Below are 22,602 nucleotides of genomic sequence, written 5' to 3'. Positions count from 1 at the left end.
CATTCTTTATGGTAAAATTTTCTGCCTTCTTGTTCAACCTCAAGGGATTTTTGGTCATTTTCTATTAGTCCTTTTGAGTAGACTCAGGTCAAGGATAATGTTTATTTTAGGGGTATCTCAAATATTCACCCTCAATAATAACTCACTGAGTTAATGGGAAACTCAGTGAGCCAAATGAAAGGGTCCCTTCATTAGAGGATCTCAAAAGCTCTCTGAGATCAAATCAGATACCAACAGCAGAGACAAGAGAAAAAGGAAACACAAGAGGAAAACTTTGGAGCTTGGACTGTTTTTTTTCTTCTTCTTCTTCTTCTTCTTCTTTATTCTCTCTCTCTCTGGTTTGATCTTGATTGAAGTAAGTCAATTCTCAATCTCTCTTATTGCTTCTTTTTAGTTTCAAGTTTAAATATTATTTGTGTCCTTCCTTCCTTTTTGAGTTACAGAAGTGTGAAACTGATCATCCTGATTTTGTTTTATCATCAAAGATCTGATTTTTATTGTTTTTTTGAGGAGTTGAGTTGTGTGAATTTATCTTCAAATAATTAGTTTTCTTCTCCTTTTGTTCCTTAAGATCAAAATTGAGAAAAGAAATGGGTGTTGATGCAATGGAGATTGGAGTTTATATGAGAAAAGGTTTGATTTTTACTACCAGGACTTGTTATAAATCGGCTTGTAATCATCCTTTTGTTATGGGTCTTGTGTTATTCTTCTTTTTTCTTTATAGATTTCTTCCTTCTGTGTTTGGTTTCTTGGTCTCTGCTTCCCCTGTTATTGTTTGTACATTTGTTCTTCTCGGCACTTTATTGAGTTTTGGGCAACCGAATATCCCCGAAGTCGAAGTCGAAGGACAAGGAGAAGGAGAAGGAGAAGGAGAAGGGGAGAAGACAATGGGGGTTCACCATGAAACCTCTTCTCTCAAATCTGGGCCTGTTGAAGGTGACCTTGTTTTTAAGAAAGATGAGAGTTTTTCTATAGAAACCCATGTCGAGATGAGAGGAGACATCGAAGAGAAGGAAGTAGATGAGAATGATTTGGTCTTCGCGGGAACCCATGATGATGGTTTGATCAGTAATAGGACTGTTAAGATCGAGGAAGAAGGAACACAATTTGACACCCAGAAGGATGGGATTGAAGAGGAGACAAAAATGCATAATCACGGATTCATCGAGAAGAGAGAATTCATTGAGGAGAAACCGTCCATTGTTTGTGATGATGTCGTCGGAGGTGAATCTTCCCATGGTGGGCTCAAAGTGGAGACTGATCAAGATTCTTCGCTCTGGAAAGAAATTGAAGACAGTGACGAGTCTTCCGACTCTAGTTCTGATCGAGCGGAGAGTTCCTCTCCAGATGCTTCCATGGCCGATATCATTCCAATGCTGGATGAGCTCCACCCACTCTTAGATACAGAACCATCTGAGCCTGCTCATATAACCCTTGATGACTCTGATGCTGCTTCAGAGAGGTCCCAAGAATCCAATTCCGGGTCGGGAGAGGAGGTTGAAAACCATGAAAAAGATGACGATGACGATGATGATGATGACGACGACGATGACGATGATGATGAAGAGCAGCTGGGGGAGCAAGATGATGGTACCAAAGAAGTAGTCAAATGGACAAGGGACGATGAAAAAAATGTCATGGATCTTGGGAATTCTGAGCTAGAAAGAAACCGGCGGTTGGAGAGTTTAATAGCAAGGCGAAGAGCCAGGAAAAACTTCAGAGTGATAGTGGCTGAGAAAAACCTAATAGACTTGGATGGTAGTGATCCTCCTTTTCAAATTGCACCCATATCAACGGCAAGGCACAACCCTTTTGATCTTCATTATGATTCCAATGAGGCCATGGGGTTACCACCTATTCCTGATTCAGCTCCTTCTGTTTTGTTAGCAAGACGAAACCCTTTTGATCTTCCTTACGATCCATTTGAAGAGAGACCCAATCTCACGGGAGGAAGCTTTGAGGAAGAGTTCGTGACTAGTCATGATGATATGTACTTCAGAAGGCATGAGAGCTTTAGCTTGGGATCTTCATATTTTGGAGAATTCAAGCAAGATAAACATGAAAATATTTCCAGACCCCATTTCGTACCTGAACGAGAGGCATCAAAAGGGATGGATTATCCCGAATTTCAAAGACAAATGAGTGAGAGGAGTGATTCCAAGCTGAGTTCCATTACTGAGACTGAATCACTTTCATCGGTTGTGGATCAAGATAATCACAAGAATCTCATTGAACAAGAAATATCTCAAGAGGGTCAACGGATCTCCCTTGTCGATCATGCTAAACAAGAAAGCCAATCCTATGCAGAACTAGAATCGGTGGAAATTGATCAATACAGAAGAGATGCTGATCTCAGTAGGGATGAGAAGAAAGGAGCAGACGAGGAACATGCCCAAGGAAGAGAATCAACTTTGCCCGATATGGAATCCGTAGCTTCACATATGGGATCCAAAGCAATGGATTGTTACGTGAAATCAGAAGTATTCAAAGAGAAAAATACCGGGTTGAGCTCATCCTCATCGTCAGAAGTGAATGAAGGCATTTTTCATTTGAACACTGAAGAAGGATTGAGAAATACAGAGCCAACAATTGATGACATTACAGATGACTCCAACAATTCCTTGCAAACATCAGTCGTGGATTCCGGTCTTAGGCATGGGATCAAAGGAGTGGATGAAAGTGAAACAAAGGAACCCATTTATGATGGGAGTCCATCAGCTATGGAGAAGACACTCTCTGGCATGACAATTATTGAAGAGGCTTTATGTTATGTGGATAAAGGTGTTCTTACCTCTGTTCCCTCCATAGTGTCTAACATGCAAGTAGACATCTTGGGAGAGGGTTCGACTCCAGCATCAGATGAAAGAGCCATTTTACAAACAGATGGACAATCTTCACTTCATGTGGGAAGCTTAGAAAAGGAGACAACCTCTGGCAATGAAGGGCTGATGTTAGCCTCGTCTCAGTTGTGTGCAGTTGGCGAGAATGAATCAAGGTCGAGGGAAGTAACCATGATTAGTAAGCATGATGTAAGAGTGGTTGAGCAACTTTTGTTTGACTCAAGTTCATCTGTGTTAGATACTGAATCAGTAGATGAGGTTCCAATGAGTGAGAAAGCAAATCTTCAGTATGATCAGCATCCAGCCCCTTCATCAAGTTTGGATCCAGATATCAATGTTGGGTTTCCCCAGTTTAATGTAGATGAGGTGGACCCTAAGGCTTCTATTTATTCAGATGAGTTGTCATCTGAAGATTTAACTCACTTTATGTTAGAGAAGTCCCCACCCTTGCTGGAGAAATCAATTGGTCAGTTATCCTCTAATGGTGATCATGAAGAGTCTCAGGTCAGTAGTACTAATTTTATTATAGAGAGGATCTAAGGCATCCACTCAAAGATGATAGAAGTATAAATAACACATTAAAAATATAGAGTACAAATGAGTAAGAAAAATAAGCAAATATAAGATTGTGAGTTCATTAAAAAAAGAAGATATTTTCAATTGGACAAAGTAGGTTTAGAAAAACTTTATTGCTAATCTAGCTTTTGTTTTCCCTTTTCCTACTATTTGATGATTTTCTGAATTATTAACACATGTATGTTATGATTTCTATGAACATTCTTTCATGTCATTGAATCATTATATATATATATATATATATTTTTGATATATATATATATATATATATTTCTGAATTATTAACACATGTATGTTATGATTTCTATGAACATTCTTTCATGTCATTGAATCATTATATATATATATATATATATATATATATATCTATATATATATATATATATATATATATATATATATATATATATATATATATTTGATAAGTGTAATCTATTGAAGGCAATAAAATAAAGTACAAGGAGGCCGAGGAGGCCTCTTAAAGAGCAACAAAGCAAAGAAAAAGTAAAGCATCAAAGACTACATAAATAGTTCCATCTAAAAACAAAATCATCAAAAGTAATCCCCATGAAATCAATGTTCTGTTTCGCCCAAAGATATAACAAACCCAAGGTCTCCAAGAAAATGCTGTGAGAGCTTCTCATCTTACTATTGAACACCCTGTTATTTCTCTCATTCCACACCCCCCAAGCAATAGCCAAGGGAAGAATAGCCCATAAGAATCTTTTTCTGGAAGAGAAAACATTACTGGCCCACCCTTCTCATCTTACTATTGAATCATTATATTTCCCATAACATTTCTAATTTTCTCATGTTCTATTTGTTTCACTTGGAAGTTATGAGGTAGTCTTGCCTTCGGCTGCTCATCAATCTAGACAATGCCCAATTGTAAGGCAGCTGTCCTAAAATACGTTGTTCATTCCTTTTAATTTTATCCCCTTATCCGGACTGTGGCCTATATGGGTTTATGATTGTTCCTATGATGGCTCTTAATTGGATAGTAATGATATTTCGATCTATAGGCATATTTGAGCTAATATGGTCATTCCAGATTGCTGTAAAATTTGAATTGTCTTTATTGGTGTTAGCCATCCACTTCAAATATCAGAATCTATGTCCATCATATGTAGAGGAAAAAAGATAACTAGGAGTGACTAACAATGCTTGCTTCTTATTTTAACCAGGTACCATCTTTTCTTCTGGCATCTATTGAAGAGGCGGCTGTCATTAACAATTTAAATGAGCATAATAAGGATATTTCGGATCTCTCTCCCTTAATTTCCGTTCCCTCTACTATCCCATCTAAGGTTTCTGAGAATTATCTCACTACAGATCAAATGGTTTTGGAAGACGACGTCCATGACGGAATCCAAAACGATAGAAAATCACTGGTTTTGGGGCATCTTGATGTTTCACAGGAATCATCTGGGACCAAAGTCACTGGGGAAGAATTCAGTGAGGTGGCTGAGGGAATCAAAGAGATTGATGAAAGGTTACTGATTGAACTGGATGCAGTTGGTGACTTCAATGTTGATGAATTGGAAGCAAACACAGACGAAATTGAAGAGCAGTGGGTAGTGGGCGTGCAAGACATTATGTTGGGGCTACATGGTCTTAAATCTGAGGCTACTAAAAATGTTCAAGAGGAACCCCACCAATTGATCGAAGTTGTGGGCTCGCAGAAACCTCTGGAATCGGGGGATGGGTCTGCTGATGTTGAGGCGGGTGATGGATATCCAGAAGTGAAGGAACGTATTTCGGAATCACAAGTTCATGAAGCAAGCACCACTTCTGATGAACTCCACCAAAAGATTGAGAAATTTAGCATTCTTGAATCGATCCATGATGGGCCACCAACGAAGGAAACTGAGGTTGGATATGCCGTGTTTGAGGTATCCAGCCAAGATTCAAATCCAATGAAGACTGGTTTAGAGGAGCTACTGGTTCTCGAAGCAAGGTCTCCCAAAGATATTGATTCCTTTATTGAGCAAATTCGTGAGGGAGAAGTTGGGGACGCTACTCTTCTCGAACCAATCCATAAGGAGTCAATAGAGACAGATTTGAAGCTGCCGGTTCTTGAAGCAACATCTCTCGAAAATGATGGTTCAGCTTTGATGCAACCCCATGAGGGAGAAATTGGGGACGCTACTCTTCTCGAACCAATCCATAAGGAGTCAATAGAGACAGATTTGAAGCTGCCGGTTCTGGAAGCAACATCTCTCGAAAATGATGGTTCAGCTTTGATGCAACCCCATGAGGGAGAAATTGGGGATGCTACTCTTCTCAAACCAATCCGTAAGGAGTCAATAGAGACAGATTTGAAGCTGCCAGTTCTTGAAGCAACATCTCTCGAAAATGATGGTTCAGCTTTGATGCAATCCCATGAGGGAGAAATTGGGGGTGCTACTCTTCTTGAGCCAAGCCATAAGGAGTCAATAGAGACAGATTTGAAGCTACCGGTTCTTGAAGGAACATCTCTCAAAAATGATGGTTCAGCTTTGATGCAACCCCATGAGGGAGAAATTGGGGACGCTACTCTTCTTGAACCAATCCATAAGGAGTCAAAAGAGACAGATTTGAAGCTTCCAGTTCTTGAAGCAACATCTCTTGAAAATGACGGTTCAGCTTTGATGCAACCCCATGAAGGAGAAATTGGGGACGCTACTCTTCTCGAACCAATCCATAAGGAGTCAATAGAGACAGATTTGAAGCTGCCGGTTCTTGATGCAACTTCTCTCGAAAATGATGGTTCAGCTTTGATGCAATCCCATGAGGGAGAAATTGGGGATGCTTCTCTTCTCGAGCAAATCCATAAGGAGTCAATGGAGACAGATTTGAAGCTGCCAGTTCTCGAAGCGACATCTCTCGAAAACGATGGTTCAGCCTTGACGCAAATCCATGAGGGAGAAATCGATAAGCTTCTTGTTCTTGAATTAATCCACAATGAGTCAATACCAGAGAAAAGTAAGGCTGGGTCTGCCGAATTCAAGCTACAAAACCAAGATGAAAATCTGGTAGACTCTAATTTAGAGGTGCCGGTTATTGAAGAAAGATCTCTCCATGGTATTGATTCAGCCTCTGAGAAACTCCGTGATGGAGAAGTTGAGAAGTCTATAGTTCTTGAATCAATCCACGAGGGGTCAATATCGGAGGAAGCTAAAGTTCAGTCTACTGATCTCAGTCCAACAGGAAGTAATGCGAATTTGGTTGACTTCAATCTGGAGCTCCCAATGCTTGAAGCAAGGTCTCTTGATGACATTGATTTGGCTTTTAAGCTGCTCAGTGAAGGAGGTGATGATCATGAAAAACCCACCATTCCTGAATCTGTTGACAAGATGCCAAGAGTTGTAGAATCCCAAGATTCAATGGAAGTTCTTGCAGAAGATACGATGGAAAATCTGCCAAAACCAATTGAATCTGAAGTTGGGACGTCTGAAGTTTTAACGAAGGCATTGGAATCGGCCGACAAGAGCACTTCAGGTTTTGAAGAATCCTTTACTCAAGAGACTACTAATGTTGGTGAATTAAATCCTGAAGGTGAAGGGACATACAAGGGTTCAAGTTCGAACACAACATGTGTTAAAAAGAAGAAAGTGAAATCCAGTAAGTCGAGCTCGAGCTCCAGTTCCAGCTCCAGCTCTAGTGATTCTGATTGAGCGGAGGAATTTAAAAGAAAAAAAAAATGAGGAGGGAAACAAAAGTTATTTCTTTGTTCCTCTGTTATTTCCATGAGAAGCAAGGTGATGAGTTTTCTGCTTTTCCAGTTTGGGTGGCTGGTTATGGGTTTTTTTTGTGTGTGGCAGTGATAGTTGTGTTCTTTGTAGGTATCATTTTGAGTAATTTTTCTGGCTGATTGATTCCTTCAAGGATTGGGTGGTGGTTATTAGGTTCCTTGAAGTATGTGGGTTCTTTTTTTTTCCTTCCATATTTTGAGAGTTGTAGTTTGAGCTTCTTGGGAGAGAACATGGTTTTATGCATGCATATTGTAAATTATATTTTTCAATGAGAATTTGTGATTTGAGTGTTGAAGAATGATGACAATGATGTTTAATTCACAAACTTAAAACACTTTTTTCTGTTATATTTTTCTTTGGGGAAATCAAGAGACCGAATAAAGCCTTTGATGAGATATGATTACGAGCCTCCTAAAATTCTCACCTTATTCCTCGCTTTTCTTCTGTTTACATGTCCTGGTCAGGTATGGATGATAGCCTCACCATTTCTCTATGAAACTCAGGCAAAAGGATAGTGCGAAGGTCAATTTGTTGGTTTCAACTAAACGTTCCTGTCTCAGATTTTCAGACCATGAAGCTGCAATTTCAGGCCAGTGGGATTTGTTCTTGCTCTTTTCATCAATATTTATGTTATTAGCTTATTAAAACTTGGGTTTTTGTTTCTTTTGAGTAGTTGAGAATTGTTGAAGGTAAGGACATGGTTTTTTGATGATGTTCTTTAATTTGCTTGTTTGTTGATTTGTTTTTTTTTATTAAATGATGTTTCTCTTGATTTTTATTCTCATGGGTGGCATATACCACTTTCTTTTGTTGTTTAACCGATCGCTTCTGATACTCGCCCAATATATCTGTAAATCCTCACAAAACTGCAAAATATTTCTTCTCTAAAATGATTGGCCGATAATTCGAGGAGTTTATTCTGGCTTTCATTGTATATCACACCTTAAAAAATAACTAGAATGGACATTAGACATGGTTGCATATTGAAATTATTGATTCAATAGCTCTCATAGTATCTGGTTTTCTAAAATTGAATTTATACTTTCTCATTGTATGTATATTGAATTCTCATTACATATAGTCTTGCGTCCATGATTTCAAAACTCGTCCGATACCAAGACCAATACGTATGACCCGAGTCGTCTCGGTATTGCCCAGCAAGGAGACGGACAAGTAAAAAAATCAATGTATCGGATGAGATTTAAAACCCCACATTCATTTTTCTCATTGTTGATCGTTCGAAATGAGTTTTAAACTCTTTAAAATTAATTCTATTTTTGTTTGATATTTTTAATATCTATTTCATTAAAAAAAAAGTATTATTAATTAAACAATAAAAGAGAGAGAAAAAAAAAAATTGAAAACTAAGCAAAATATATTTCACCACTGTTCATTCATTATTCTACAATCTGTATTTCTGTATAATTTAATTTAGTCTTTCCAAGGTTTCACATCGACGTCGCACTTCTTCGATACGATCGAAGTGTCCAACGCTAATTTATCCACCGTTACATGACAGTGAACCTTAACGGTAATCGTCCAAGTCTTAACGGACCCAAACTTAATTCTAACAGGGACCTTCAAATCCAAGTCTAACGGGATCGCCCGACTCTTCTGCTCTTCCGTTAACTTTTGATAAATCGCAGTCGTTAGTTGTACCCCGGAACCAGTTAACGCCGTTTGAAAAACCGTCACATTTTTGCTAGGCTGGTAGAATGCAGGCAAGACCCCGGTACATAACTTGACGTTGGAGTGAGAAACGGAGACGGAGCTTCCTTTCTGGTAATAAATTCCGATCTTCTTGTTAGGGTTTTTTGCTCTGATGGTGACGTCAAATTCAGGAGAGAGTATCGGATCTGAGGAGGAGGTGAGGTTGAAGCCTTTAATGGAGAGCTTCTCGACGGAATAACTTGGAACTTTGGGACGGAACACTAGGTATAAGACACCGGCGGTGATGGCAATGAGGATGATGAGGAGAGTTATGATACCGATAATCCAGCAGAGACAACCACAGCAGCGGTTCCGGCGTACTTTCTGGCGAGTGTATTTTTTGTATTGGAGAGCATTTTCCGGCGGTGGGCGACGGTAGATTTGGTCTTTGGGGATCTGGACCACGTAAGTACCTGGCGGAGGAATGGGTTTTTCAGGCATCGGAAGGGTTGGTTTGGCCGGGAGTGAACTGTTTTCCGATGGTTTAGTGATGAGGTTCTCTTCACTGGGCGGCGAGTGACTTGGGTGAATCCGGTCTGCCATGGCGAGCTGTAGTAAAGAAGAAGAATGAACAGAGAGATTAGAAATAGAGAAGAGAGATCAGAGAAGAGAGAACAAGAGAACGTGTACGTGTCACTAAAAACGTGCGCACCAATCACGCAGGTTTCAAAGACTTGACTAACATGGATAACGATATATAAGGGCTAAAAATCAATCAATCAAACTATTTGTAATGGATAGAGAAGTATAGAAAACTTGTCTGTTAGAATCATACAGTGAAATCAAACTTAAATTTTGGAGATTTAAAATGCTCTGTTTCTGATAGAGAGATACCCAGAAACTAATTAAAGAAAACGAACCTGAAATGAACTTCAAATGGAAATCCTCTGTAGCAGAAGAAGAAGAAGAAATGAGAAAGTTTCTGAATCGAATTCCTTTTTTTTTGATTATTTATGTTTGTTGGAGATGTGAGAAAGGGTTTTTGTTTTGGTAAGAATGAGTCTTGGAAGAGTAAGATATGAAATATGTTTTGTCTATATAGTATGAAATATGTTCTTCTTCTAAGGATTACAGAACACACCTAGTTGGCGACTACGACAGCCGACGCGGACCGCGGACGCGGTCTCTCCTAGAGACAAACAACACCCCTAAACCCTAAACACAACAAACGTGTGCGTGTGTGGAAATGTACCTAATTAATAAGACATTAAGGCATGAAATGAGTCCAGCTTGACCCGAAATCTGAGCCATCTAAAAATCGAATTTAACGGGTTTGGATCCTTAGATTAGATCCAAATAGAAATGGGTTCGAATATGATTAAACGTCTCCACTTGATTTGATGACCCGAGGAGGGATGATTTCTCAATGTGAAACATGGTTTTTAAACTCATCTGAGATAGAGATGTATCGTTCGAGTTAACTCGATATCAGAGTTGAACGAGACCAACTCACCAAATCATTTTTTGATCGAGATTTACGAGTTACAGTTCAATTTATTGTTTTGTCTCACGAGACGTCTCAAACGTATTGAAAAACTTGTCTGAGACGACTCGATATCGAAACTGAACCAGACAAGACGCAATACCGAGTTTAAAAGCCATGATGTGAAATGCTAATTAAAACCAACTCGATTGATTGACACCCGATGGGTTTGGATGTGGTCTTAATTAGTGTAACCACGATTTGAGTCAAATCTTAATTTGAATATGGATATACTTAGATCCAACTTGAGTACAACCCATTTTATGCTCTACTCTGTTGGCCCTTACAGTTTTTTTTTTTTTTTTAAAGTCTTGTATTTCTTCTATAAATGGCCAAACTATTATACTTTAAAAAGTGAAAATTACTTGGAGGACCTTGGCTAGGGATTTATTTCTAAATAATCCCTAAGTTTTGGATGATAGTTTGGTAGGTTATTTAGTAAATTTTTTTTATTTTCTTAATGGCCCTTTGTTACAGGTGAAGTCACCTCTGTTTATTTAGAAAGATGCTGAACTATCACTGAAATTGACATCATTTCACACATTGCTGACGTAGATGTGTGTACAAAATCATCGCACACCAATGTATGAAATCATGCCAATTTCAATGTTACTCCAACACGGCTCTTTAACTTATTGTCTAACACTAGTAAAACCCACCCATTTTTTTATTTTCTAGTTTTTAGACTAACATACATGGAAAGATCAACTAAAAACTTGAAATAACGATTTGTTTGGATGATTTCAAATAAAAAAAAATCATTCTTGATTGATTCATCCAAAAACTAAGATATAAAAGTGAAAAAAACCCCTTGAAAATAGTTTCTTCTTAAATACTTTTCGATGGAATGAAATCTCTAAAATTCGATTGAAATATCAAAAATCTATTTTCTATTTTTTTTCTTTTTTTTTTTTTAAATAAAAACAATTTGTTCGAATGGTTAGGACATTTAAGTCCCTCCACCAAGGTCTTTTAAGTGATTTTCCCTTAAAAATAATATGTTCTTCTTAAGCCCCAACTCACCAATCTGGATTGTTTTCAAAAGCACCCATATTCTGATTTGACTCTGTAAAACTAAAACTGACTAGTAATCCAAATATTGGAATAAAAATACTTTAATTTGCCCATACGTCAGTATTTAACCCAACTTGTTGGATTTTTGTGTTTTTCTAAGCCACTTTTACCGACTCCAGTTAATTTTTTATTTTATGGAAGATAACTTGATACAATCCCTTGAATTTTCTAAATTTATAATATTATCAAATTATTTTATTACCACCAACCATATTTTACATATGTCTCTTCTTCCGTACTCTTTTTTTCCCTTTCTTACGACTGAACTTCCATTTTTTTAATGTATCAAAATTTAGAGTTATTTTATTTAGAGAGTTGCTATTGCCGCACCAACTTTTACTAACGCCACACCAATTGCGCTTAATTCTTCAATGATTTATATAGGAATTGGCATGGGATTAGTAAAAATTGGCGTGGAATTAGTATCTCTTAATTTATTTGTAATAAACAAAATGTAATATTAGAAGTTATGGTTAAGCAAACATGCCCATGTGTATAAACCATAAACATAAAGGGCCTTGTAAAAGTAAAAATCTTGTACTAATTCTTGTTGGTGCTCTTTTGTTCCTTTGAATCCTCTTAGGTGTGCTTGCACCATGTTTCAGTGTAAGAAAATTGTTTATCCTTGATTTATATATGAATAATGATTTTTGAAGTCAACTTGACATTTGGATTCAATAACTCACTAATGTGTCATGCGTAAAGAACCATAGATTCTTTCTTCGGGATACACAATTGTACCCTCGAGATACACAATTGTGGATGGCAGGTCGATCATATCGGTTGTGTATCCCGAGAGATAGAATCTACGATTCTTTGCCCATGCCATAATGGTGAATTTTGCATCCCCTTATCAAGTTGAGTTAAAAAATCAACACTCTTTAAATATGCATATCCCTTTTATAAAGAGAATAGGAAAAGGATCCTGCATTTTAGATGTTTTTGATTCTATCATCATCCTAATTAAATCATCCTGGCTTAATTAAGATTTATCCTTTTAGAAACCTTATACAATTAGAATCCTTTTAATTATCTAACGATAAAAAGCCCAAATTCCTAAAAATCAAGGGTTTGGGGTTATCTACGCTGGCACATCGTTTTGGGTAACCCTCTGATCTTATGCCTTCTAGTTTTATCATCTTCCTCGAGCTTTGATCTATCCTTTCATAGAGTTTAGAGTTCGGTGCCTTTTGTTAGATCACCTATCACATATCTCTATGTGACATGTGTCAATATCTTGGGACCTATAGATTTGACCCTCCACAAGCATAAAGTTTATAGGTAAAAAAATTTGCTCATAGATTTTTTTTCTCATAGATTGATCAATCACATGAGCTCTCGTGTATTGAGAGGGCATCCCCAATTTTAAAAAAAAATTCCTCGCTAGGCTTCACGTGTCACGTAGTGTAGAGCCCTCTAAATTCCATCTTTAAGAAAAAATTTATGAGCAAAAAAATTCTTGTTCATACGTGGTTGGGCTCAAAGTCAATTGAGATTGGCAAATTGTCACAAAAAGGAAAAGCCACAACAAAAGGCCTAAACTTTAGTTTGAAAATGCACATATAAATTGCTCAGCACATGTTGTGTTTGTTTACATTAGAAACAATTGAATATGAGATTAGAAAAATTCTACCACATACCACCATTTGTTGTTTGGCTTGGAATTATATAGGTGGCATTATTATTAGAATTGTGATAAAATGACTTGGAAAAGGTCACTCGAAATTGCACAGAACCAAGATATTTTTCCTCATGCATCTCGAGGAAAATCTATGCCTCTATGCACATGCCATGTCATTTGAGTATCTTTCTTCGAGTCAAGTTATCATGACTCCATCTTTCCTTCGATAGGCCATTGCACCTAGTTATTGAACGGTTCTCCTCTAAAGACAAAAGCTTTGTTAATTTGTTGGATGGATAGACTCGAATACAGGTCCATCATCGTATGGCCCCACCAATCAAATCAAAATAGTTTAAATGATAAATTGATATTGATTGTGTCTTATTTCAAAAATTCAGACCGTTGATCTAAATATTTGTCAATTTAACATTACAACACAGAATGTAAACGTTCATGATCTCGAACTGAATCAAATCAAATTGATCGATTCTTCATTTTTTAAACTCTGAATTGAACTACAACTTATTCCAAATTGTGTGGTCAGAATCCAATGGATGACTCTGATAGACCCTACCTCACTGATTCGAAGTCGTTCCTAACACTTCCCTCCCCGCGGCGAGGTAGTACCTGTCAAAATCACTCCGATGCTTAAGTTATAGAAGTAAAGAATAGTCTAAAAAAACTGATTAGATATCTGATCCTTCAATAATGCTTATTGTGCTATTGATAATTCCTGACGATGAATCAGGATTTCTCCATTTTCGGACGACAATCCCTGAGATCTCTCTTGACTCTGCGGGATTGTTTACATAACGAGGATCTTTTGGATTGATTGTACTATTCTGCATAGATCTCCTTTGAGATCTTTGAGATTGACGTTCGTTTATCAGATTTGCAGTTATTTTATGACCTGACATGCTTTACTTATCTAGCTTGATTTTATTTAATGTTGTGTTGCCCTTTCAGACAGGTTAGAGAGGTCTCTGCCTTGACCTGCCCTGCTTGAAGGATAACGCTCGTATACTGATTTACGCATAATATCACTTAATCGATTTGGACATATATACGACTTAAATCACTGCATAATTATTTCTTTATATACAAATCAAGTCAAATGAATAAAAAATTATGAGTTTGATTCGATTGTTAATTTGATCCGGACCTAAATGGTGGGCCGGCAATAGGATGATGAGTGCTCGAGCGGCCAGTGCTTACCGCAGAAGGAAATGTGGGCCCTCTCACATTAAAGGTAATGAAGTAGAATGTGTAGGGTCCACACGGAACTGATTGGATTGGGGTTTGATTAAATGAAAGGATACTCGTGAAGGCACGGCACGGTTGCGTGCGTCAGCTTTATACTGTTCTTCCAACCTCTCTTTTACTGTTTCCACTCCTCAAAATTGGAAATATTCAATATATTTGACATCTTTAACATATATATATATATATATATGTATATATGTGATGGGTCTGCTTCTTGAATGACTATCTCTATTTAGACAAGAATAATGCTCAAGTGACCTCAAGATATAACCTCATTTCACACTTTTCTCTCTTATCTTAAAGATCTTTTGTTTTCTTCGATTTGGGTGTTTGTGAGGATTGTTCTCTGTGTGAGTCAGATGTCATAGTCATGCTCATTTCAAGGGCAGATTTACAGTGGGGGCATTTGCCCCCCACCCCCACCACACACACAGACGCACACACACACACAAGAATTTTCAAAGTCCATGAATAATGAGCCATTGCCACAGATATCGACATATAAAAAAGGATTTCGTTAATGTGTGCCGTAAGGGTGCACGTTAAAGTGTAATAACTACACTTTGAAAATTCGATTTTGTATACATAATGTTCTTAAAAAAAGTTATTGTACCAAAATACCTTCATATTCTAATTTTCAAAGTGTATTTATTGCACTTTATAATGTTTGCCTTTAAGACATACGTTAATAAAACTTTATAAAAAAATCCATCACTATTGCCCCTATAATTTTTTTTTCCAGTCACAAACACACAAGGGCGTAGCCAGAATTTTATGTCAGTGGGGGCTAAGTGGTAAAGATGGTCGACTAATAGTCGTATTTTCCTTCTACGTCAATATTGAGCCCGTCATTGCAAATAATGATTGACTAATAATCTTTATAATTGTGTTGTGACTAAGCATCTTCTAATTTCACCTCATTTTGTTAGAAAAATATAATATTTGAGTATAATATAAATTAATAAATTATTATAACATATATTTAAATAATTATATTTTGATTAAACAATATATCTCATCCGAGATGAAATAACAAGTCAACTTGATATTAATGGGGAATAAGATAAGATTAAATGTTGAGATTTAGAATTATAAATAAATGTGAGTGATTAATGCAGGAATGAACGCATGAACTAATACATAATGTCAGTGGTTCATGTGAGAACCAATGAGCTAGATGGTCAATGAGAATTATCCATCACATGATTGAATTGTTTGAGATTAAAGATGACTAAATCAATATTTTGAAAATCTTGGTTGAGTCAATTGGGTTTGGAGATTTTATGTAAAATAATTAATTTTTATTGATTGAAATGTAAGTGATGTATAAAAACATTTTCTAGTATTACTAATTCACCATATAATAGAAATACATATACAAATAAAATGCATTTACTTTACACAATCCAAATTCCTTTATTTTTATAAATTTATTTTAAAGGTTTATAAAAATTATTGTAAATAATAAAAGTACAAATTTAATTTTAAAAAAATGATATTTTTTTATTAACGGAAATTTGAATAAAAAAAGAAATGGATTTCTACTAGAGATTAAGGTAATGTTGCAAATGATGGATTGCTCTATACCATAAGATTCTATAGGAGAGATGGCCGAGTTGTTCAAGGCGTAGCATTGAAACTGCTATGTAGGCTTTTGTTTATCGAGGGTTTGAATCCCTCTCTTTCCGTACGTACACCTAATTCAGAAACGTTATCTTCTTTATAAAAAAAATCTTTGCCCTTGAGATCAAGTCATCCTTAACCCAATAAATCTTCTCTCAACTCCCAAAAACTCACCCACTCAAGAGAATACAAATGATTCAAGAAGAAAAGTTATTTTACTTACATTAAGTGATTTGGATGATCTTAAAGGGGATGATTACAAATAAGGGCTTCTCCCTTTTAAATAGAGTTGAATGTTATTTTTCTAGAGAACTATGTCACTAATTACATTTCCACTATCTCCGTAAGATACATCTATTATTATCCTAGACCTACCATAAAACATCATTATCTTATAAAACTTCAAAAGTGTGCAAGATTACATACAATTCTTAATAAGATATTAAAGAGTCTTCTAAAATATTATACTCTTTTTGAGAACCTTGTACATATTTTCAAGACTTTCTGGAACACTTCAACTTGCTCATGGTTTGGTAATGGAAAATTCTTAGGTTGCACCTTGGACTGTGAAACTACGACACCACTCACAGAAAGGTAACACACACGCAAGGGTGGAGCCAGGATTTTGCCCGTGTGGGGCAATCTTGAGTAGAAATTTTTGTGTGGGAACAACTAAGAGTGAATAAAAAAAAAAGTTGTGGGGCAACTAAGATTGGAAAAAAAAAACACTTGTGGGGGCATTGGTGGCCATTTTTTTATTGGCCGTTAAAAGCCGTCGCAATTCATAGATTTTGAAAATTCTTGTGGGGGCAAGTGCCCCCACTCTAAATCCACCCCTGCACACACGTGCACTTGAAATAATTTGATTTCTTAATTTTTTTTTTTTTTTCAGATTAGGGAGAATACCCCCATATACTAGTCTTTTTGGTGTCTTTAGCTCATAAAATACATATTGGACCATTCTGGAAATATTCCTGTGAGAAAAATAACTTTCAAGCAAGGGTGTTTTTTTTTTTTTTTTAAGAGATAAATTTTCCAAATCGTGATCAACTTTTGACGAAATTCCCATTCTGGCTTACTATTCATTTAAATTCCAAAAACATAAAATGCAAGATGGCAGGTTTTTAAAGTGACAATCTCGTTGGTATAAAATAGGAAGATCGCTGATTTTTTATTTTATTTTTTCAAAGTGACAATCTCGCTGATTATAAAAGTGACGATCTTGCAGGTTTGCTGTAAAATAGCAAGATCATTACTACATAAACCATATCGAGATTGTCACTTAGAAAAAAATATCAGTGATCTCGCACTTCTTGTTTTGGGAACTAAACTCAACAGTGAGACAGAATTGGAATTTCGTTGATAAGTTTGGGGGTTCAATTCAAAACCAATTACCAATGAGTGGAGAGGCCCGTAAGCTTATAAGGAGAGAAACATGGCAATGAGTGTCAACACGCCCCAGCATGTGTGGGCCGGACTAGGCCAAAGCACACATGAGGATATGAACTGGGTGATGTGGAGGAGAGAAAGGCCCTCTGATACCATGATAATAAAAATCAATTGGCAGTGAGTGGAGAGGCCTAGTAACTTATTAGGAGAGAGAGACAAGGCAATGAGTGTTGATGTGGGGGAATAAACTCAACACGCCCCTACATGTGTGGGCCGGACTTAGTCAAAACACATGAAGATATGAAATGGGTGATGTAAAAGAGAGAAAGACCCGCTCTAATACCATGATAAGTTCGAAGGTCCAACTCAAAACCAATTGGCAATGAGTGGAATAGCCCAAGAGCTTATTAGGAGGGAGACAAGGCAGCGAGTGTCCGGACTGGGCCAAAAGAAAATTTTCATTATCCACAAACATTTGAAGTTTTATAAAGATCCTAAACTTTAAGGATTAAAGTAATCTGTCATTAAGATGAAACAAACATCAATAGATGTTTCAAAGAAATATGTTGAGTTAACTACAACCTTCACATAAGGGATGACTTGTAGAACAGCAAAAGTTTGTTTGCTGTAACATTTGTAAACAATCATCTCCAATGCAAAATTTCAAGAGAATCCTATAAGGCTTCCACCTCTTCTTTTCATCTTAAGTATTTCAGATAAAAGAGAGTAGGGTGAACTTTGATGACTATATTCATTTATTCAGAATTTCCTTATAATAAAAAACAAAAAACCTCAAATTGGAGGAGTAGATAAATATTTAACTTGTCAAAAGTGGGAAACAATGTATGTTTTTGAGCAATAAGTAAGACTTACCAATAGGGAACTATCACAGTTTCATTCAGCAAAATCAACTCAAAATCTTCACCACACATCGCCGAATCTATAATAAGCTTTGGTCTCGAAATAATATGTACTGAAAGAATTTAAATTGAAGAAAAAAAAAAGTGATATGATCTCTTGATCCATTTTACTCATAACTAAACTAATCTGTAGAGACAAATGACTATAAAAATGTTAGAATCCGATAATTAAGTTAAACCAAGATAGCCAATTCATAATTATCATCTCTCATAGCTACGAGAAATTGTTCTCGTAGATGCAAGTCCTTTTGGTGATTCTCAAGCTATAGAAGAGCAAAGGTATATAAGCTCTTAAAAGATTCTAGATTGCCAATGTTCCTCCTCAAGGACAAAATGAGAATCTCAATTAATCTTCACCAACTAAATATCACATGTAGAGGATGTATGATTGGCAAAATTTCCTATATTAGCACATAAGGAGGTCAAAATGAACGAAGTATCACTTCCACGTTTATGAAGCAAACAATAGTTAGTGAGATCATGGTTGTTGCATCCATTAAAAAGGTGTAAACAAAAATATAATAGAAGAAAAAAAAAATGTAAACTAAAAAGATGTATGTTGCCACATGATGATGATGCATTTTAACATTGTTGATGAATTTTAATCTCTCTCTTCCAATATATATGTAAATTGCGTCTTGGAACTTTCTTTTTTCGCCGATAAATGAACTTACAAGCCTAGATGCTAATTGCAAATGGACAAGCAAATAGTGTGTGATCTTCGTTTTTCTGAACATATTTGAACAAAATTACATTAGAGAATGTCAAAAAGAATATTTTGTTCTATGTGTAGGATGGCTGCTTCACCGAAACTCTCCGTAATATTTCATTATGCCAAGGGTAGAGTGAACAAGGATAGTACCGTAGTGCCATAAACAATCCTAGATGAGTGCATGGATTGTTCATGACACATGCGAAATGCGCAGAAAGTCATTTGAATATAATTATTGAATCGTGATAATCTGACTACCCCATTTGGCATACTCAATCGATGCCCCTACAGTTCCCCATAAAAGGTGCAGTTTTCTATCCTGAGGAGAGCACATCTACGGTTCCCGAGCCTGTCACGTCAGGTAAGTCGATTGAGTATGCCACGTGCCTAAGTCAGATTATCACGACTCAATTATTTTGTGTACTACCATCACATCTTTTTCCTTATTGCAAGTATTGCGGTCGAAAACATGAATCCTATATTATCGATCATTCAAATTCTCTGAGGGCATGCATATTCAGATCTTTTCCACAATATGAATCTTTTTCCTCCATTCCACTTTCACGAAGGTATGCTTCTTCTGATCTTTTCTTATTGCCTCAATCCCCATTATTTTGGACCTTCCTCATCCTCCTTTAGAACCGTAGGCTCAAGCCTCAAGTTGACTATGTACAATTAGCCCAGCCCAAGGTATATGCAGCTAAATCCATACCCGCGTGGATCAACTACTATACACTCAGGGAAAAAAAAACGTAGAAAAAAGAGAAAACTTAGGAAAAATTTTGAATTCAAGGGCTTGCAAAGTTGTTTTTTTTTTTTTTGTTTGTTGTAGTTGCATTATGGATGGTGTTGTGGATTTATCTGTTTAGAGAAGCAAGCAACAAAGAATTATGATGATCAACTAAAACTCTACCCTAACACCAGACTAAAAGGTCATCAAAATTATGGTTCACCTAATTCATAATATCTTCATGATTGCCAACAAACACTCAGCAAATTAATCATTTTTTTGTGTGTTAGTTTCTTGGAAAAGGTGTTGGATCTATACCCATCACACATTCAAACTAAATTTGAACCAATAATTTCAAAATTAAAGAGAGAAATTGTTAGGAAAGCAGCATAGTTGTTGATTTGTTTAATGGAAAGAAGTATTTGGTAGTTGATGGTGTAACGTATCAAAGGGTTAGGTAGAAGACTCTTAACTAATTTCTATATTTTTCAAACTATTGTGTATTTTCGTATTTTTTGGGGTAAGAAAGCACCTTGGATCGGAGTGTCATTCAAGTCAATAAAACCAACCAATAGGCTGATTTAGACATATACACCCCTTTTAGGTGAATATTTGAGATACCCATTACTCACCTCCCATAAATTCTTTTAACCAAGTCCATCTATCTCCACTCTTTGCTGAAAATCCTTTATTTTTATTGCCAAATAATCATCATCTTTAATTTCCTGGAAAATTTTATTTTGCGCCTAAGGTTGGAAGTATAGGTCAAATCGTGAAGTTAATAGAGGTTGAAGATGATGGGTTTTACAAAGAAAAATCCAAGTGTTTTTCCTTGAATTTTAAAAGGAATGAATTTTGGTAACCATCAAATGACTTTTCTAAACGGTTGAAAATGAAAGCATTTAATTACTTTATTTTTTTAGAAGAGAGCAATAGGAGAATATGTCATAGTTTAGAAAGAAAGTAGGTGTCTCAAGTATTCACCAAAGAGTCGTGACGGTGTCTACTTGGCACATTTTGATTGGACAACTTAGTTAGGAGTCTGAGGCATTTTAAAGTCCAATAAAAGCATGCCGCATAGACACTATTCCTATTTTATAGGAATGGGACACCTTACTAGATGAAAAAAAAAAATTGCTCACAGAATTTTGCTCAAGGTGCTCACAAAAATCCGAGAGTCCACCAATCACTGGAGACTCTGTGAGCATTATGACAGAAAATTCTATGAGCAAAAAATCACTCTGTACTGGATTTTGAGTTTTCACCAAATTCGGGAGGTGAACTTTTAAAGGGTTGTGATATTACTACATCATTATGGTATGATTAATTTACAAAAATATCAGTGTCGTATCATGTCGAGATATTTTTCTATGACTAATAATTATTTTCCGACTCAAAATTTCACTTGGTTGATGTGGCAAGTGCACAAAATCGTAGATCTTTTTCCTTGTCTCTCGAAGAAAAAATATATATGGTTCTGTGCACTTTCCATGTCGACCAAGTACATACCGAGTGAAAATTCTCGAGTCAGAATATCAAGACTCTTTTTCTATACATTGGAGTTATGGCCCAATGGGAAGGTGGAGTTTATGGGGGTCTCCAAAATAGCACTTGGGAGGGTGAGGGTTCATTAATGTACTTACAATCCACATTATACACAACTCCCAGTTTCATTATTAACATGCTGGCCTGGCAAACATATCTGGAAAATCTGTAGGATAAAGCAGAATATTTCTTTGCTTGTATATATGTAAACACATGATGGACATTACACATCTGCCCTCTTTGATTTGGAGAGAGAGAATAAAAGATGTTCCCTTGTAATGTAACATTAGGGACATAGCACCACCTACCTGGCAAGGAAACAATTTGACATATAGAGATTGGACGTGGAGGGAAGATTCAGAACATTCCATGCCTCATTCCTTGTACACAACATCTCATTATTTAGTGAAGGAGATATCATGCCCATTTTGATCCTCCTAACACTTTTGGTTCCTGTGGCCATGCATCAAGTGGCACCACCTTAGCTATATAATGTAGGATTATCCTTTGGCAGACATGTGGTATGGGATGGGATGACTCTCTTCTTCCCTCCTCATGATTTTGTAAGAGCTACACCAATATCTAATCCTCCTTAAAGGGTAAGTAGAATTCACTCCATGTTACCTTATACTTAATCAATCCTACTCAAACATCGAAGATGAAATGATATTTGCCAATTTTAGAAGTGTAGTTTAAATCTTTGACATGTCTTTTCACATAAAACAACTATAGACAATAACACATGCTAGACTATAGCATATGAAATCTTTCCTAAAAAACGCATGCAGATAGTGGAGGTATGTATATCTAATAAAGTAAAGAGTTAAAGAGAGTAAAGATGCCATACACGACGAAAGGATGTGACATGCCACCAACCCCTCTTCCCCTCTTCCACTCTTCTATTTAAGTGATGCAAGAATTGAAGTTCCAAGGTATACCTACAATATAAATAGATTAATGATAATCTAACGCTCTTTTTTCAAACACCTCCGTACAGTCCTTAACCTCGTCGTTATAGAATTATAAATCATTTTCTTATATATCCTGAAGCAAAGGATATACGATTCTGTGATGAGAGCATAGAAAGGACTTCTGAAGAACAATAAAAAATGTCAGATTATCACGACTCATACAAATAATACATCCAATGTCTCTTAATTCTTGTAGAATTCATCAAAGTCAAAAGTCAAAGAAAGAAGGCTTGATTTTACTATTCAAAATCAACACCACCACACAAATCTCAAAGATTGATATGGAGAAAGATCCTCACCCAATTGAAGAATGACATGTGTGTGTGACACATAGACTTACATCTCCCCTAGAAACACCAAATTCTAATCCCATCCACTGCACAAAAAGCGAAGGAGGTTTATCCCAAACTT

At 36.4% G+C, this 22,602-nt stretch overlaps 2 protein-coding genes across 4 annotated transcripts; one reads left to right on the top strand and one right to left on the bottom strand.

Annotated features, from left to right (window-relative positions):
- Positions 1-277: 277 nt before the first annotated feature.
- Positions 278-9,044, top strand: LOC147383708 (uncharacterized). Of its 2 annotated transcripts, XR_015173093.1 has the most exons (3): positions 278-3,344; positions 4,601-7,156; positions 7,615-9,044. XR_015173093.1 is itself a non-coding variant. In XM_086426784.1 (2 exons), exons 1-2 carry the CDS (start codon positions 591-593, stop codon positions 7,070-7,072), a joined length of 5,226 nt encoding a protein of 1,741 aa, XP_086282910.1. In that variant the 5' UTR covers positions 278-590; the 3' UTR covers positions 7,073-7,497. The 2 variants fall into 2 exon arrangements, 1 of the variants encoding a protein (XP_086282910.1); XM_086426784.1 differs by lacking the exon at positions 7,615-9,044 and having other exon boundaries at positions 4,601-7,497.
- LOC147383707 (Late embryogenesis abundant (LEA) hydroxyproline-rich glycoprotein family) lies at positions 8,508-9,960 on the bottom strand. 2 transcript variants are annotated; one of them, XM_086426786.1, is made up of 2 exons: positions 9,942-9,960; positions 8,508-9,409 (listed from the first exon to the last, which is right to left on the bottom strand). In XM_086426786.1, the coding sequence occupies exon 2, from the start codon at positions 9,401-9,403 to the stop codon at positions 8,582-8,584; it is 822 nt and encodes a 273-aa protein (XP_086282912.1). In that variant the 5' UTR covers positions 9,404-9,409; positions 9,942-9,960; the 3' UTR covers positions 8,508-8,581. The 2 variants fall into 2 exon arrangements, with proteins under 2 accessions (XP_086282912.1, XP_086282911.1); XM_086426785.1 differs by lacking the exon at positions 9,942-9,960 and adding an exon at positions 9,721-9,882.
- Positions 9,961-22,602: the final 12,642 nt, after the last annotated feature.

The sequence above is a fragment of the Akebia trifoliata genome, chromosome 15 (genome assembly GCF_017979445.1).
Source record: "Akebia trifoliata isolate Shusen 1 chromosome 15, ASM1797944v1, whole genome shotgun sequence".
NCBI lineage: Eukaryota > Viridiplantae > Streptophyta > Magnoliopsida > Ranunculales > Lardizabalaceae > Akebia > Akebia trifoliata.
Note: the sequence above shows the minus strand (reverse complement) of the source record. Positions and strands in the feature narration are given on the sequence as shown.